The 19,176-nt window shown below is 37.3% G+C and overlaps 1 protein-coding gene across 16 annotated transcripts in view; it reads left to right on the top strand.

Annotated features, from left to right (window-relative positions):
- The window catches only part of LOC134540092 (integrator complex subunit 4), a 141,280-nt gene that overhangs the window by 8,254 nt on the left and 113,850 nt on the right, over positions 1-19,176 (top strand). For 9 of the 16 annotated variants that reach the window (XM_063382609.1, XM_063382582.1, XM_063382678.1 and 6 more), the window contains exon 4: positions 4,845-5,042. In XM_063382609.1, the coding sequence (XP_063238679.1) occupies positions 4,845-5,042 (198 nt within the window). The remainder of the gene's footprint in view (positions 1-4,844; positions 5,043-19,176) is intronic. The other 7 variants (XM_063382619.1, XM_063382600.1, XM_063382693.1 and 4 more) reach the window with 1 other exon arrangement.

Raw genomic sequence — 19,176 nt, 5'->3', positions numbered from 1 at the left:
ATGTACGCTAAATAATAAAGGTGTTTTTTTGTCTGACCTTTCATTAATATTTGACATATCAGACACTAAATACACCTCAAAAAGACAATATATGGCATCATATGACAAAGTTCCGCCTAATCCGAAATTTTGCTAATCCGAACAGGGTTCGGTCCCAATTAGTTCGGATTGGCGGGATTCTACTGTAGTTGAACATTCGTATTACAAATCATTATGTATCAGTCAAAATGATACTGTATCTTTTTTAATAAACAGATTTAATATAAAATAAAACCAATACAACCGAAATCTCTGGTTTAAAAACAATATTGGCTTGTAAGTTTACCATGGTAGATCTCTTGCATTTTACGTTTTGACTGGTTTTATCAACACATGTTAACTTAATATCATCTAATAGCAATAAAAAGTTGTGCAAGTGAACTATAAACAGAAGTATATTAATTTTTTTCAAAACCATATATTAGGAATGTTTCTCTGTACTTAAAATTTAAGGATCCAGAAATTTATATTTTATTTATAAAAACTAGGTGATGATTAAATTTTTTTTGCATGACCGGCAAGTTTTTTTACTTTCTTCCTATAATCTCTGGAGGACTCAAAATGTCGGCCTACTTTAATCCTGCATTATTCAATTAGGCACATTCTGTACTCCAGCAACAACCAAGCCGTTTGCGTTAAATTTTTTTTTGGGTGGATTCATGCATAGGTAGGCCAGCTGTCTATGTTTTAAGTTCACTCAGTGTTTATTATGATAGTTTTAATTTCAGTACAGTGGTTCCTGTTTTCAGCCGTTTACATGTCAGGTTTGCACTGTATTCCAACTCTCTCTGTGTGTCTGTGTGTGTGTGTGTATGTGTGTGTGTGTTGTTGTATGTGTGTGTGTGTGTTGTTGTGTGTGTGTGTTGTTGTGTGTGTTGTTGTGTGTGTGTGTTGTTGTGTGTGTGTTGTGTGTGTGTTGTGTGTGTGTGTTGTGTGTGTGTTGTTGTGTGTGTGTGTTGTGTGTGTGTGTTGTTGTGTGTGTGTTGTTGTTGTGTGTGTGTGTTGTTGTGTGTGTGTTGTTGTGTGTGTGTTGTTGTGTGTGTGTTGTTGTGTGTGTGTTGTTGTGTGTGTGTGTGGTTGTTGTGTGTGTGTGTGTTGTGTGTGTGTGTTGTTGTGTGTGTGAGTTGTTGTGTGTGTGTGTTGTGTGTGTGTGTTGTTGTGTGTGTGTGTGTTGTTGTATGTGTGTGTGTGTTGTTGTATGTGTGTGTGTGTTGTTGTATGTGTGTGTGTTGTTGTATGTGTGTGTGTGTTGTTGTGTGTGTGTGTGTTGTTGTGTGTGTGTTGTTGTGTGTGTGTGTTGTTGTGTGTGTGTTGTTGTGTGTGTGTGTTGTTTGTGTGTTGTTGTGTGTGTTGGTGTGTGTGTGTTGTTGTGTGTGTGTTGTTGTGTGTGTGTTGTTGTGTGTGTGTGTGTGTTGTTGTGTGTGTGGTGTTGTGGGTGTGTTGTTGTTGTGTGTGTGTTGTTGTGTGTGTGTGTTGGTGTGTTGTTGTGTTGGTGTGTTGTTGTGTGCGTGTGTTGGTGTGGTGTTGTGTGTGTGTGTTGTTGTGTGTGTGTTGGTGTGTTGTTGTGTGTGTGTGTTGTTGTGTGTGTGTTGGTGTGTGTGTTGTTGTTGTGTGTGTGTTGGTGTGTGTTGTTGTGTGTGTGTGTTGGTGTGTGTTGTTGTGTGTGTGTTGTTGTGTGTGTGTGTTGGTGTGTGTTGTTGTTGTGTGTGTGTGTTGTTGTGTGTGTGTGTTGGTGTGTGTGTTGTTGTTGTGTGTGTGTGTGTTGGTGTGTGTGTTGTTGTTGTGTGTGTGTGTTGTTGGCGTGTGTGTTGTTGTGTGTGTGTGTTGGTGTGTGTGTTGTTGTGTGTTGGTGTGTGTTGTTGTGTGTGTGTGTGTTGTTGTGTGTGTGTGTTGTTGTGTGTGTGTGTTGTTGTGTGTGTGTGTTGGTGTGTGTTGTTGTTGTGTGTGTGTGTTGGTGTGTTGTTGTGTGTGTGTGTGTTGGTGTGTGTTGTTGTGTGTGTGTGTTGGTGTGTGTTGTGTGTGTGTGTGTGTGTTGGTGTGTGTTGTTGTGTGTGTGTGTGTTGGTGTGTGTTGTTGTGTGTGTGTGTGTTGGTGTGTGTTGTTGTTGTGTGTGTGTGTTGGTGTGTGTTGTTGTTGTGTGTGTGTTGGTGTGTGTTGTTGTTGTGTGTGTGTGTGTGTGTTGGTGTGTGTTGTTGTTGTGTGTGTGTGTGTTGGTGTGTGTTGTTGTTGTGTGTGTGTGTTGGTGTGTGTTTGTGTGTGTTGTTGTGTGTGTGTGTGTGTTGGTGTGTGTTGTTGGTGTGTGTGTGTGTTGGTGTGTGTTGTTGTTGTTGTGTGTGTGTGTGTGTGTTGGTGTGTGTGTTGTTGTGTGTGTGTGTGTGTGTGTTGGTGTGTGTGTTGTTGTTGTGTGTGTGTGTGTTGGTGTGTGTGTTGTTGTGTGTGTGTGTGTTGGTGTGTGTGTTGTTGTGTGTGTGTGTGTGTTGGTGTGTGTGTTGTTGTTGTGTGTGTGTGTGTTGGTGTGTGTGTTGTTGTTGTGTGTGTGTGTTGTTGGCGTGTGTGTTGTTGTGTGTGTGTGTGTGTTGGTGTGTGTGTTGTTGTGTGTTGGTGTGTGTTGTTGTGTGTGTGTGTGTGTTGTTGTGTGTGTGTGTTGTTGTGTGTGTGTGTTGTGTGTGTGTGTTGTTGTTGTGTGTGTGTTGGTGTTGTGTGTGTGTGTGTGTTGGTGTTGTGTGTGTGTGTGTGTTGGTGTTGTGTGTGTGTGTGTGTATATATATATATATATACATACTTTGGATATTGCAAAAAATAACTAATCAGTAGGTACAAGATTTAATGTTGAATTGTGAATAAATTGAAATAACACTAAAAAAGTATCTATACACCATATAACACCTCAATTTAATACACCATATAGTATTAATATACAACTAAATTTATTAAATTTATCAGAATTTTAACCAAATATAGCTCATCACCAAAAATGTAGTCCTTCAGTTTATTAAATACAAGATGTGTCATTTGTTTTGCATGAAGTTTTTACTAAAACTTATAGACCAAAGGCTACAAAATAATTTTCCTTATTTTATCCACTATATTTTATCATATCATTTTTACATTACGGGTGTTGGTACATTTTTCAGACCTACAGATTTTTGCAGATTAATTTTTATTGATCTGAGTACTCATATGCTACACACAAGACATACTTTTAGAAAATTATTTTATTGTTAAATGTATCATATGCCACAATTTCCTCTATCAAAACTACACTATTTTGTTGGGGCAGAATGCAAACCCTGATTTGGCAGGTGAATTGTGAAAAAAACAGTTCAAGATAAGAAAATAGGTTTTTATTTTTGAAAAAGACATAATATACCATTTTTAATTGCCTCCTTCAGAGCTTTCAGGGTTCGAGATCAAACTTTGTAAACCGCAGCTTTAAGGTAGCCCCAAAGAAAAAAGTCTCATGGGGTCAAATCGGGGAAGCAAAGGGGCCATGGAACATCCCCTTGTAAGGAGATCAGGCAGCCGGGAAACACTTCTTGCAAAACTTCGCATAAACGACGGCAGTATGGGCCGTGACTCCATCCAGGTGAAACCAGAAGACTTCTTTCTGTGTCATATTTCCTGTCATACTCTTCCATTTTGGGACGTAAAAAGTTCTCCAGCTTCTCATAATACGTAGCTGGCTGAAGTCACAGTAACAGTTGAGTCTCCTTCAAAAAATAAGGTCCAAATATGCCAATCGAAGACACAGCACACCAAACTGTCTATGTTTGACTGTGAAGTGGTCTTCAGTGCAGTTCGCGAGGGTTTAAAATTTTTCTTGTTTACTGTACCACTAAGGTCAAAATGCTTTTCATCGCTTGTTCACACAATAACACATGGGGATACAGCTGTTAGGTTTGTATTGCAAGCATCTCTACGTTTCACCCTCCCTTGAGGGCTTAATTCCTGGGCAATTATGATCTTGTAGGGGTGTAACTGAAGGTCTGTGTGTAAAATTCACCTTAATGTTCTGGATGATATTCCTAGGGCAGCGGCATATTTCCATGCAGAACGTGTTGTAGATTGTTCAATAGATGCCCTAACTGCATCAATGCTTTTGGAGTTCTCACACTTTTAGGTGGCCCGGCTGGTTTTTTAGGAACTGTAGATCCCGTCGTCCTTACATTATTGATCCATTTTCCAATGGTTTTAGGTTCAGGAACACTGTCGTTAAGATTGAAATTGAACCACTTGCGAAAGGCCCTCTGCATCACCGCTACACTTTCCCAGTTTTTAAAAAAGGTCTCCATAACGAAACCCTTTTGCTCACCTGCCCACCACATAGTGACTACTGAAAACGGTGTTGTAACCCTGAACTAATTTCACCTGTCTCACCCCTCTACCAGCTCTAGAGCCTCTCCAGTGAATTCTTGAAACTAGGGACTGCATTCTGCCCCACCTTTTGTACACACACACACACACACATGCACACACGCATTCTTGCACACTCGCACTCTCACACGCTCACACAATTACTCGCTCAATTATTGTGTATTTTTAATAGTACTCTAATATCTAGCAGTAAATAGCCTTTTAATAATAATAATAATAATAATAATAATAATAATAATAATAATAATAATAATAATAATAATAACAATAATAATAACAACACTGAAAACTCTTTATTTTAAAACTAAATTGGTCTAAAAATAAAACCTAATATTTTTTCGCTACTAAATCCGTCACAACCATCATCTCGAACATGCCAGATTGTTGTCACTGTAGTTGCAACTTGTTGGGAAGTTGTAATCGTGTTCCAGAGCATCATGGATGACATAGTGCAACTGCTGAAGAAGGAGGAGTCGCACAAGGTTATCGCCCAGGGCATGTCGTCTCTGCTGCGGATAGGGAAGCTGCTGTCTGGGAACACAGCGGTGCACCAGAAGCTGGTGACTGTGGCCAAACAGGTGTGCACCGATGCCTGCATTGCCTGCCCAAGTGAGATTAAGGTGCACAAGGTAGATCGGGTGCATTACGGTGGGCTCTCAGTCCACTACTCTGAAGGACTCTGTGAGGGCTGGACAATGGGGGGGGGGGGGGGGGGGGTTTCTGCGAGTTCATATTCATGAATAATTTAATATTTGATTCCACATTTAAAATTGAATAATTTTTAAAAATAATTTGTTACCACTATATACAGTAAGTGAGACTTATTCACAAAAATTAAATCATTAAATTAAGAAAATGTAATACATGTGAAACTAAACAGATATATTTAGAAATTTTTATTTGTATTTAATTGAAACTTATTTGGGTGTGATGAGAGTAAATTTTCACGGCCGAATTTTAATGCAACATTTTCATGTAACTTTGTTGTAAAATGTTTCTGACGTAAATAGGACAGAGAATGGGTACTTGGTTAAAGAGAGCTAAAGATAGCAAAATAAGTAAACAAGATTAATGTGTACTCAGTCTTAGCTTTATTATTGCCCATTATGAAGTTTTGTGCAGAAAGAAAAATATATAAAAACTAATAACATGTTACACTGAAGAAAACAAAACAGAATTTTATTTAAACATTCGGCACATAAACACAAGTGAAGCAGTTACAATGAAAACTACGCTTATCAAAGTCCTTGAAACCAAAAATAAGTTTATAAGGCCTAGATAGAGTTGCCAATACAATGGGCACATAAAATATCAATAGTCTCTATATTCAGAAATAAATTTAAACAACATAAAATTGTTGCAAATTTGGCTAGATTGCTTCTCAGGGTAAAAATAAATTAAGTGCCAACAAACTTGGTTCATTAGTACATTTAAGAAGGTGTCTTAGGACTTTTGGAGCCTTGGGTGTGCTTATCTGTTCATTTTCAATGCCAGTTTATAAGTAATGGAGATGTATAAACACTTTTGCAGTTACGGGTTATGCAACAAAGTACTTAAGTCCAGGTAGCATTACTAATAAATGAAGTAATAATTTCTCAAAATTGCATTCCTGTGGTAGGATGCTGCACTGGACTGACCTTATATCAGTCATAATTAGTCTGTAGTGAGTGATAACTGAGCCATAAATTGTCATATTCTCCTGGCTCAACTTTAGGCTTAGTATAATTTAAATAAATATTTGAAGTATTTTTTCTGTAGCCTGTTACAGCCTATCAAAATTTTATCCCAGTATTGTACTCTCCTACTTAATTTTGTCTCCGGCCGTTTCATCCACGGGCTCCCACACCACTCAAGTCCTGATTAAGCATCGTCTCATGTCTACACGCTCCTCGGCACGTACGCGAGTGAAATTTCGCACCCCTTCAGTGCTCTGCGCACGTCCTGCAACACGCTACCTTTGCTTCCGTCAGCCCTTTTAGGCACACCCGTAGCTCAAGCTACAGTTGACCGAAGCAACTTTGGTCGGGTTCGCCGGCACAGGTTACAGTCGGTCCCGACACGCCTCGGGAGTCCTGTAGGCGGCCTTTCCCACTACGCAGCACTACCCCCCCTTCTCTTTTCCCCTCTATCCATTCCAGATCCTTCCATCTGGACAAACTCCCTCCCTCCCTCCTGGTCTCTATAACAGACCCCAGGGCGGCGAATGGACAGCTTGCGCCATTTCCCGACGGCACGGCGAACTAAATTACCTTCTCTTAGGCGTCGGAGCGAGCGCTCTGGCGGCCGCGACCATACCTAATCTAAGTTCCTTTCCTCCCCGACAGAGCTCGCACCAAGAGGGCTCCATATGGTACTACCTTTCGCTAGTCCCCCCTCCCCCCGCAGGATACCTTGCGTACCAACACAGAGTCAGTTCCGGTTGTCCCCAACAGAGCGCTCTGCTTTGCACTTCTGAGGCCCCTTTAAGTTAGTCAATGAGCCCTCTTCATATCTTTTTTTTGGAGGGCGGAGCAAGTACTCCGCCGGGGTTATTCTAGCCAATCAGAGGCCACTTCTCCCACTCCCTAAGACTCCGGGCATCTCGCTCGAACTTAACTTCATGTCACCCGGAAGAGCGGGAGATTCTTCCTTCGGCGGTCACCGCGATAGCATCTCGTGCCGGAGCTGCATCGCCCGCGCCGTTTACGTATTCACTGCCGCAATCTAGTTAAGAGATGTGATCTCTCAAGTTCGGGAGTGTTCCCTAACATTTTTTTTTTATTCTTCTGCTTGGCTTTTGCCATTAGTAGCCAAGTAGTAATTTCGCATTATGTTTCGTGACGGTTCATCGCGACTACTCGCGCCGCCTCCCTTCGGGGAGTGACTTCACTTCACTTCACTTCACTTCACTTCACTTCACTTCACTTCAACCCCAGATCGGTAAGTGGAAAAGTCAACGTCCTGTTTGACAATTGTTGCCTCCCCGTTATCCTTTTGCCCTAACTTAATTAGTTTACTATTCTTGACCACTGGATTCCCTTTTGGTTCCAGTGGGGTTCAAGACTTGAGTCAAGAAATGTTTCAAGACTCGAGTGAAGTTTCCTTTCAAGACTTAGTCTGCCAAATTTACGCTGATCCTTCGGAGATTGAAGCCCAGAACCTCCTAATTATGCTCCGCCAGTGAACAGTCCGCTATGCAACATTTTGAATATCTACTCCAGCACCAATCAGAGCAATTAATGTTTTTTTTATAACTATCAATCGTAAAATGTTAAAACTATTATGGTTATTTTCATAGTCTCATTTATGAAATGTATCATAAAATTGTAACTCATGACTTCATGAGTTAAAATGGCCCGGGCCCCCCTTTAAAATAATTAATTATTGATTCCAATAATGGTAATTTTGTAATTTCAAAGAACATCAAAATAAGGGGACATGGTTTGACCCGCTATATACCCGATTCCGCGATCAATCGGGGCGCGATATACCGGGAATTTACTGTATAGTAAAGTTCATAGGACACTTTTTATAAAAAAAACAATATATATATATTTTTTGTTCCAAATGGCAAAAAAAAATGATATTGGTATGTATGATTGTTCGACTGAGAGTTTGAGTAATTCGAATTAAATTTAACGCCATCTGGTGTTCAATTAGTAAATTAAATAATTCACCAATCTAATAATGTAATACCGGCGGTCAATTCACTATTCAATTTAGTATAGCATCTGCTTCCACATTTATATTTATTTTTCTGTCACCGTCAAGCACTACTTAAACTTTTTTAATGTTTGAGGTTAGGTGTCTGTTTATTTTCTTTGGTGATGGTTGTTTGGATATTGATGCTGAAGGTTATATTTTACTTTCAAGAGAATTTTGTAATTTAGTAGAAAATTATGTGGATCTTATTACTCAAGTTTTCCCGAACTTGCAACAAAATTTGAATAGTAATCAGTGGTTGTGCGCAAGAGCAATATTTGCGCCAAAAAAATGATATCATTAATAAAATCAACACTTATATTTTAAAAGAGGTGCAAGGGGAAACGAAGGAGTATTTGTCAACAGATACAATCATGGATACAGAACAAAGCACTTCATATCCTGCGGAGTTTTTAAATTCACTTGAACTTTCGGGTGTACCCACACATAAACTCAAAATGAAACTAAATGTACAAGTTATACTTATGCGAAATCTAGATTCTCCTTGACTATGTAATGGAATGAGGCTTTGGATCACACAATTGGGGCAGAATATACTTGGTGCCACTATTTTAACAGGTGTCGGTAAAGGGGAAAGGTTTATTATACCTCGAATTCCAATTATGCCCACTGATCTACTGTTCCAATTCAAAAGAGTTCAATTTCCAGTCTGGCTTAGTTTTGCTGTTACCATCAACAAAGTGCAAGGGCAAACATTGCAGGTAGCAGGGGTGCATTTTGAAAAGCCATGCTTTTCCCATGGCCAACTATGTAGTCTGTTCGTGTGTGTCCAATGCCCGAAATCTGCACCGGACAGAAAAACATAACATAGTATACAGGAGCATCCCGGAATAATACTCTGATTTAAGCTCTGTTAAAGAAAAATTAATTAATTTTACATTAATACTTTGAACTTTTTAAAATGTTAGTATTTAAAATTATTTATTTTTCGTAATGGAAAGGCCTCTCTGAACTCTTATATAGCATATAGTCTCTATGAACTATTATCTGAACTCAGGTGTAGTCAGAAATAATAATATTATAAATAATAAATATTATAAATACTGTTAATAGTTCTCTCTCTGGATAGTTATTACTCTATCGAGTATAGACTCTTTGATTATTATACTTAAATTGTATCTGGGGGCCACTCTTCTACACAGCTTAACTTAATTACTAGGATAGGACTAGTGTAGTGTGGTGCATAAGAGAAAAAGGAAACAATTTCACACTTCAAATCTATAATGGGCATGAGATTGGCAACATGTAATTTAAGGTCATTAAGAAAACAAACATATGCACAAAAAAATAATAACAGGGTAACATAGGATTAAACAAATAATCTTTAATCAGATAAAATATAGATAATTAGTGGTTGGACCAGTGGTATACTAATATGTTTTCTTAAATAACAGGAAGTATGTTGCACACATGATAAAACACAACAAAAGTTCATAAGTTCAAATTAATTGTGTCTCAATCCAGAAATCGAATTTAGTGTGAAAAAAATACTGTTTATTATCTTCGTAATTCAATTTAATTTAGTGTACCTTGGCTGAATTCAGTGTGTAGTTGTGGTAGAGCTTCATGAAAGCTCCGTCTCATTTCACCTCTGGGTTAGAACTAATTAAAGTGTAGATCAGAATTTGTTATTGGCTTTAACAAATGTTTATCTCAATAGGTTTTTAATGTGTTCAGCACAAAACTCAATATTTATATGTTCGTCGGCAATATTAAAATACGTGTATGCAGAAAAACAGTTCTTTCAAAATAGCATCATGAGTCAGTATTTTACTCACGGTAATTCACTCCTAATTACACGTCATATAGGACGTGCCCTATTTAAATAACATGTAATTATGTTTCAAACGACGATTGAAAACATCCTAGTAAAAGGATGATGTAATTAGCTCGTAGATATTTCTGATTTTTATGGGGATTGAAACCCAGGCTGTCTAGCCAACGTCGTCGTTATTCCAAGACTTTTTTCTTAATTTCAGTAATGATGCTTATCTTAAGTAACATGGCCTCTCATTGGCCGAGACACAAAGATCGTTGACTTAATTACCACATCAAAACAAAATACAGACACTTAACAATACAACTTAATATGCTAAAATGTCTTAAATTTAAAACTTGATTTTTCAAAAATGAAAGTTTTGTTATGCAAATTACGTATAAAAAGTTCAATTTGCCGTTTCAGTCAATTGCTCCCTATAGGGGTCTGCTAATTGAGCTTCAAAGTCACTTGGGCTACGCCATAGATTATGGTAGTCGTAGATATGTCCAAATACACAACAATAGAGCAAAACATAAAAATGTCAACAAATAATAATAATAATTAAAAAATGTTATTTATAATAAGAACAATACACGTTCTGTACGTGGACAGTCATGTAACAGCACAGTAATAGTGAAACTTATTTCAATAAAGCATGTTTTCAGATTTTTAAGCTAAATTGTATGTTAGTATTTTTAAATACTGATGATCCCAGTCACGCAATAAAAAAAATTATTTATTATATTATTCTATTTTCTTTGTAATGATGTTTGATACTTATTTAAGGACATCAACGCTTGCGAAGCCGCGGGTAAAAGCTAGTATGGTTAATATAATAAACACTGTTTGTTGCCAAACATCACAAATTAAATAATAAATAGCATTAGCAGAACAATAAAGTTAAAATTTTGTTGTTACTCACCTGTAAACAAACATAATAGTTTGAGACTGGTTGCCTTAGCGACGGTGAAAAAATTTAGTCATTAATCCAGTTTTAGCCTTCAGAAACACTGTAAAAGTATGTTATCTATTTGTATAGTTAGTATAAATGAACCTCTTCTCTATGAATCATCTGTATACTAAAAAGCTATTAAAATAATTATTTAAATGTAATAGGCGTCTGCTCATTCAGTTTTTTTTTTTTTTTTTTTCAGTTTTGAATTTAGAATAGAATATTAATTTATTCACGATAAGTGAATATTTTTAGAATCCAATTTAACATTCAGGGAAACTGTTGATGCAAAAAACCATTGAAGGATTTTTATTTTTATTCTTGCGTGAAAGTTTATTTTTTTTTTGTGTTGTACTTCTTATGGAAGATGTCTGACATACACTAGTGATCTTAACGTCCAATATCATTGTTCATATTGATATGTCTTGGAAGCAGAGAATATTGAAGATATAAGTAGGGGGTATAGGAGGGTTCTGGACCAATGTAAACATTGCCCCAGAACCCCCCTGGGGACCGCCATCTTGTTTCATGGGGGCCGCCATTGTTGTTGACATTGGTTACCAGGGCGCGCTACCGTCGCAGCCACTGGGGGCCGCCATATTGTGTACGTCTGCTGAAGGCCGCCATCTTAGTTCAGCCTTTAGTTACCGGAGCGCGCCGTCGTTCCGAAGGCGGGAATTGTATACAAAAAATCCTGGGTGGCGTGGGGATTCGATCCGTGGGACGCAGCAACGTCATGGTTACAAGGCAGACGCCTTGACCACTAGACCACGAGATCAGATGAAGTATGGGGAATTAAATAACGAACATATGCTTTAAAGAAGCTATGCTTAAAAGAAGCTATGTTTAACCCGCCATGTCTTTAAATTTCGAAAAGTATGCTTAAATTTCCAACAAAAAAAAATCCGCCATGATGTATGCCTATTAACCCCACCAATCCACAATCGCCGCCATGTATGCTTAAACCGTCAAATTTCGAAAAAAGAAATCCGCCATGTTTAAAGCAAACCCCCACCATTATGCTTAGCCACCATGTTTAAATTTCCAACCGCTATGCTTAACCCGTCATGTTTAAATTTCCAAAAAAAAAAATAAAAAAAAAAATATTGTCATGTTTAAATTTCCAAAAAATCATTTACCGCTATGCTTAAACCCACACCCCTAGTATGCTTAAAACACCCACCCCCAAGTATGTCTAAAACATTTACCACTATGCTTAAACCATCATATTTAAATTTTCCAAAAAATATGCTTAAACCGCCATGTTATATGCTTAAAACACCCACCCCCAGCCCAAGTATGCCTAAAAGAAACCTCCGCCATTATGCCTAAATAAAATGCCGCTATGCTTAAAATCCCCGCCATACTAGTTATGCCTAAATCATTTGCCGCTATGCTTAAACCGCCATATCTAATTTCCAAAAAGAAATTCCGTCATGATGTATGCCTAAAGCAAACCTCCACCATTATGCTTAAAGCAATTGCCGCCATATTTAATTTCCAACCGCCATGTTTAAATTTCGAAAAGCAAACCCTCACCACTCCACAAACGCCGCAACCCCTACCACCAGTATGCTTAAAAAAAAAAAGCCACCATATTAGCTATGACTAAATACAAATACCTGAGAGCAACATAACCTCAAAAATGTGTCATACTAGCTATATCTACCCCACCCCCACCACCAGTATGCTTAAAAAATAATGCTGCCATACTAGCTATGACTAAATACCTGGGAGAAACATAACCTCAAAAATCCCGCGCAGAGAGAGCGAGATGTTGTCCGCTGGAGCGTCACTCATAAACTGAGCAATTATAATCCCCATATCATATTATAAGCATAATAATGTCTTTAAAATAACACTGTGTGTGATAATGCTTTAGTGGTACAAGCATAGTTAAAATTTATAATATCGTAAAGATAGAAAAATAAGCATAGTTAGGACAAAGACTATTATTTTACGTCAAGTAAAATAAATATTGTACAAACGATGTGTTAAGTATTAAGCATAGTTAAGTATTAAGCATAGTTAAGTATTAAGCATAGTTAGGACAAAGACTATTATTTTACGTTGAGTAAAATAAGCGTTGTACAAACGCCATGCTGAGAGCTGGAAGCCTCGCTCGTGCGCCGGCGAGCAGGAATGTATTAAGCATAGTTAGGACCCCTACAGTTAACACGTAGCGTTAAGTAATAAAAAAAATAAAATGTAGAAGCCGCACGAACGCCATAAATAAACCAAATAGCGCTCAGCGACATGTACCAATAAGCATACATAAAAAAAACTCACCGGAACGCACCCCGCCCACCCCGGCGACGTGTAACAAATAAAATAAAATAAATGTTGTACAAACGTCCATGTAGGAAAGAGTGTTGAACGATCGCTCGTGCGCCTTAGTGTTAAGTAATAAACATGTTTAAAATAAAAAACCGCACAGAGTGGGCGAAGTCCCAGAAAAAACAAGAACACCGACCACTCAGCTGCGGCACGAAGCAAATAAGCATACATAAAAGAAAAACTCACCGGAATGCATCCAGTCCAACCCGGCGACGTGTAATTAAAAATAAAAACGCAGACGAATAGATATATTAAAAATAGTAACACCTATATACGCCATGTAGAGTGCAACCCGCACAACCGACAGCGTTTAACGATAAGTAAATTTATAAAATATATTACAAAGCGGGAGCGCACGTCTGCACGCTGTGTAGCCACTCGTGAAACTGTTGACAAAGCCCTCGTGCGACGATAGCAAGAAGGGGAAAGTTGTTTTTCGACCCTGGCACGCAACATTCTATACTACCTTGCAGTAGAGCCACGGAACACGCCTAAGCGTGGAACACAAAAACGTACAGCCCAGTAATACATGAAACCGCCAAATGTATGTGACAAAAAATACCATAAATCAAGTGTAAATACAAAAAAAAACCTATTAAAACATAATAAAACAAAACAAAATAATATAGCAGACGCTCACAAACACAATACAGCACAATGCATATAAAATCGCCAATCACATAATAAAACCTCAGCAGCGAAAACTCCCATGAAATAATACTCGCTTAATGAGACATCATGACGCAAAGAGTAAAAATCCCTATACGTAAATAGGAAAAATAAAACAAACGCGTAACCGCGAGAAAACAAGCAAAACCATCGACAGCAAAAGCAAGAAAGGTCATAAAAATACTAATTCAGTTACACATTGAGGAAATAAATAAGGACGGAAACCCCATAGTTCCCCCCCAAAAAAAATTATACCACTAGGCTAAACACAACCCATAAGTAAATCACAATAGAAAGCCAATAAACCAAAACCAGTCTTAAAAAAATCTATCTACGAGAACAATATCATAAAAATACCACACTCACCAACACACCAAATGGCATGGCCTGAGAAACGACAACACAAATAAATATAAATAACCATAAATACCTACATCCTCAAAATATGTTATTAAGCAACTGAAACATAAGAAACATACATACACAAAGGAAAGAACAACCAAGCCCAGGGAAAGATCCGAAACCAAGACCTCCCACCCTGCAGCACCACACCAACTGAAGGAACAAGCTAAGAATGAACGAAGCGCTCATGCGATACGAAAATAGAGAACGTAAACCCTTTTAAACGAAGACAGAAATAATAAAATACCAGCGGAACAAACCAAAGCCCACATAAGACCTCGCAAATGAATGGCACAACACCAAAGACAAAACATGCTATTCCCATTTTTAAAAAAAAAAAAAAAAAAAAAAAAAAAACGCACATACGAGTCTTTAGTGCTAGCCCAGCTACTACACATTCATTAATAAATAAAATCGGTTATAGTATTATGTGTAGGCATACTGGACTATAGTTATTAAATAGGAAGTACAAAGCGATATAGACACAAGACGTTATTAAATAAAAAATATAGTAATAAAGTGTAAGTATAGCCATTAAATAATATATATGTAAGTAAAAGGTGTTATACCCTAAACTAAATAACTGCAGGTTTAAGCTCTTATAGTCAAACTTTGTGGGAATATAAACATAAAGTGTTTCTAAATAAAACGGTCTGTGTAATACAAATGCTTATAGGTAGATCATCAGCTCTGACTAATTTGTCCTTCATATAAGTAAACTAGTTCCCGGCTATAAACATAGCATGTTATTCTAATAATAAAAAAAACTATATATCATTATAAAATAGTTATACCATCGTTACTAAATAACCATACTATTTATTTATACAAAAAAATATTAAGTGTTATCCATCCTTCCCTTTCGCTCATGACATACATAGTGTGTGTGTGTGTGTGTGTGTGTGTATGTGCGTGTGTGTATGTGCGTGTGTGTATGTGCGTGCGTGCGTGCGTGCGTGCGTTTTTTTTCTAAATAAGGAGTGTAGACACCCATAAAGGAATATTATATGAGTCATGTTGTACAGTAAGAATGCTTAAAAGAATATTGTTAACTTTCCATCAAGGCTAGATAAAAAAACAATCTCTATATAATGGTACATGAATAATCAGAGACCAACTATAGTCTTCATACTATTAAATAATAATTAAGGATATAGTGGGGTAAATAAAAAAAGAACCTATATAACTACATCCCAATAAGCATAGGAAGCTCTGGCGTTAATAACAAAACGTAAAATAAAAGTTTACTGGTTCAGTTTTAAATAAGAATCTATATTCTACTACTACGCATTCCATTAAGCATAGGTAGCACTATAATCCCATTCAGACGAAACCTGAATGGAACATACCAGTAATGTTTGTGAAAGAACACACGAGGATATTCATATTAATAACCACTTAGCCAAAATAGTTTACAGAATAACAGACATAGCAATTCCATGCCTCAAACACCGCTTCGCTTTGACGATAGTCCAGAACACAAAAATTATATCTGCATTCCCCAAGAGACTGCTACAGTCGCCTCGGCGGACCACTAGTAACTTTCACAATGCTTGAGGGCAGACGGAAATAAGTATTGTTTAGTACAAACACGCAGCATCCTCCAAACACAAGCCTCCAGCTGTAATGCTGGATAAAATAATATATTAAAATATGTAAAACAACAAGGATGCCTTGCAAACTATTAATTACGCCACCCATGCTTTTAAACCATATATCGTGAACGACGAAGCCCGACAACGACTTTCAAGTGACAAGGAGTAAAGAAGGAAATAATATATACATGAAAGTAAACATGTGGTGTACGAATACTCATTGCCCACCAACTATGTATTACCTACTAGTGCTAATCCATTTATTGCCAGACATAAAATAACCAATTATTACTATATAAAATATCTTTACATTAAAATAAATATAGTGTCAGGAGAATACTAAAAAAATAAGTATTGAAATAACTGAAGCGTTTACACAAACAAAACTGTATATTTCTAATCATAAACGTTCATTGAATTTGTACCCCCTCATAGACAATTCGTTAATATTACCATGATATCGTTATCAGTAATTAATAACAAGACAACTCGAAAAAACCAAACAACGCCTACAGGCATATTGCAACCTACATCGAAACGACCACTATATTCCCAACCCAAGACTCAAACCCAGACACCTCATAAACCCACAGAGATGGCCAGGAGAAATTACATTCCATATACTACAGATGCTGTACTAAAAAGACACATGTATGCCAATAAGAACAGGTGTAACCGCCATAACTGAAAGTATTATATAAAAGAAACAATACATTATTACCACCGAAAATATCACAGCCTCAAAAATAAAAATAAAAACACAAAACAGGAGAGTGAACTAAATGAGCAATTTCAAAAGTCTAAACTGAACAGAAAATTAGGTAAATATTGAAGTATACACATGAGAGTACAAGTAAGTAGAAATATATATTTTAAAAATTACACTACCTAGCGTAAGAAAAATGCATTCAGAAAGACCAGACATCTCTTTCCCATCACAAAATGTTTGATGGTGATTGTCACAATCCCTAGTAACATACCTGTGAAATAGAAAGAGTTAAAACCATGGACTATAAAAAGACAACCACTCGTTAAAGACGTGTAAAAGTTAAAGGACTAAGCTAAATGAATATAATGAAGCCACATATACGTTTGCGACAAAACACGTTTCCTATACTAAATGTCACACCCCAAATAAATTAAATTCATCATCTAAAAGAAAAAAGTTTTTTTGGTTCACCTAAACGAAACCTAGGTTCAAAAACCCATATGGAAGAAAGATTCCGCATTATAATTAAGTATACTGAAAGGAATTTCGAACTCTAGAGACCCACCTGCCGCAAAATGTTTTGTATACAATTCCCGCCTTCGGAGCGACGGTGGCGCGCTCCGGTAACTAAAGGCTGAACTAAGATGGTGGCCTCCAGCAGACGGACACAATATGGCGGCCCCCAGTGGCTGCGACGGTGGCGCGCCCTGGTAACCAATGTCAACAACAATGGCGGCCCCCATGAAACAAGATGGCGGCCCCCAGGGGGGTTCTGGGGCAATGTTTATATTTCAATGTTTACATTGGTCCAGAACCCTCCTATACCCCCTACTGATGTATTCCTTTAAAATGGCATTATATTGCATGAGGAATTAGGGTTTATGGGTATGTTATGGGTAGTTCTGACAACTAATAAATCTAGACTTCCTGGTAACTACAAATAAAAAAAAAATATTTCGTTTCAAATCACCATCATTATGGTAAACATCATCAGCATCAGCTGCTTCCAGCTTGGGGTCAGGTCAGCAAAGTAAAATGCTTATATGTATCTTCCTCTGACCCTCCACCATTCCTCATCTGTCACTTTATTCCATTTTTCTCCTCTCTCCTACACTCCTTAACACTAGAACTCCCAAGGCGGTCATTTTGACCTCTAGCGATTTTGTTTTTATTTCAATTTCTAAAGATTTCGCATCTGAGTGATGCGCTTTTATGACTTTTCCTAAATCATAGTTTTGTTCTAAAAATCCATAATTTATCAATAATTGGTTCACTTGCAACTAAGATATTTTATGTTATACCTCGAACTCCCACAGCGGTCATTTTGACCTTCCGAAAAAAAAATTCAAAAATAGCTGCTTTGAGTTATGCAATTGAATAAACCTTTTTCTCATCTTCTACACGAGTATATTATGTGCACATACACGTTATTTAACAATATTTTGCTAGAATAAATATTATTTAATGTGGGTTTATATAGGCCCACATAAATAATTTCCTTTATATTTTGTGTGTGCAGCTGTGTGCATATCAATTGTTTTCTTATCATCACGCATGTGCTCTACATTTGCGCATGTCGTAACAAAATGATGCCAAGTCCTTGACTTCTACCTATATCGTATTTCTTGTTCGGTAGAAGCTGGGTTTGTACTTTGGTATGGGTTGGTATGAATGCATTTCTTTTGTTCGCATTCTTACTCCCCTTCAGTGAAAATGTTGGCTGCCTTGTGCATGAGTCATCATTGTTGTTCACCACTGCAGAGTGAATCATCTCTGTAAAGAGAGAACACGCATATCAGTAGTCTGGGTAACAGTATAGTTTCGCAATGAAGTAGGTCTTGGGTGTGAATTCTATTGGCGCTGTTGCTGTGTGTGTTTTACTGAACATTTATAATGAACCGACATAAACTCACACTAGAACAAGCTTTGCAGTATTTGCAAGACCTTCCTGAAGATCAATCTGAATGCAGTGACTTGCTTGAGAGTGATGAAGATTATATTCCGAATAATAGTGACTCAACTGGAAGTGAAGAAATCGATGAACCAGATGACCTTGTGTTTGAGAAAACTTCTATAGTCGCAGCTAATTCATCTAGATGTATCACTGGTAAGTAAAATAATTTTATTGAATAAAGTATAAAAATTTAGTTCTGTAACAAGTGTCTAAGTAATATTTTTTCTCAAGAGTATCCCGGTATAAATGGATGTTTAGGGCTGAGACTTCTGATCTCAAGGGTTTTTGATCTAGGCCTGTATGGTTAGACAAATATTTTTACTTACTAATATTTACTAATTTACTAATATTTGGACATTCTATTATAACATACTTTTTTTCTATATTATATGAAATATTCAATGAAACGTCTTAGGTTAGTTTTTTATGTGCACAAAACATATAGCAATAATATAAGATTTTTGTAATATACTCCACTCACTACCTATCTCAGCTATTACGATTCTGAGTTCCACGATATATTTGCTGCATCATAATTGTTGTTGCGTATATGTATGAATGAAGGACTTTCTAAATAAAAAATAATTTTTTTCCAGGCACTACTCAAGGCACATCAGATGGCATTGCTGCATTATCTGCACCAGTTCCGTATTCAGCGAATGTGTCAGGGCGTGCAGTACGGCA

Source organism: Bacillus rossius, chromosome 1, assembly GCF_032445375.1.
Source record: "Bacillus rossius redtenbacheri isolate Brsri chromosome 1, Brsri_v3, whole genome shotgun sequence".
NCBI classification, from domain to species: Eukaryota; Metazoa; Arthropoda; class Insecta; order Phasmatodea; family Bacillidae; genus Bacillus; species Bacillus rossius.
Note: the sequence above shows the minus strand (reverse complement) of the source record. Positions and strands in the feature narration are given on the sequence as shown.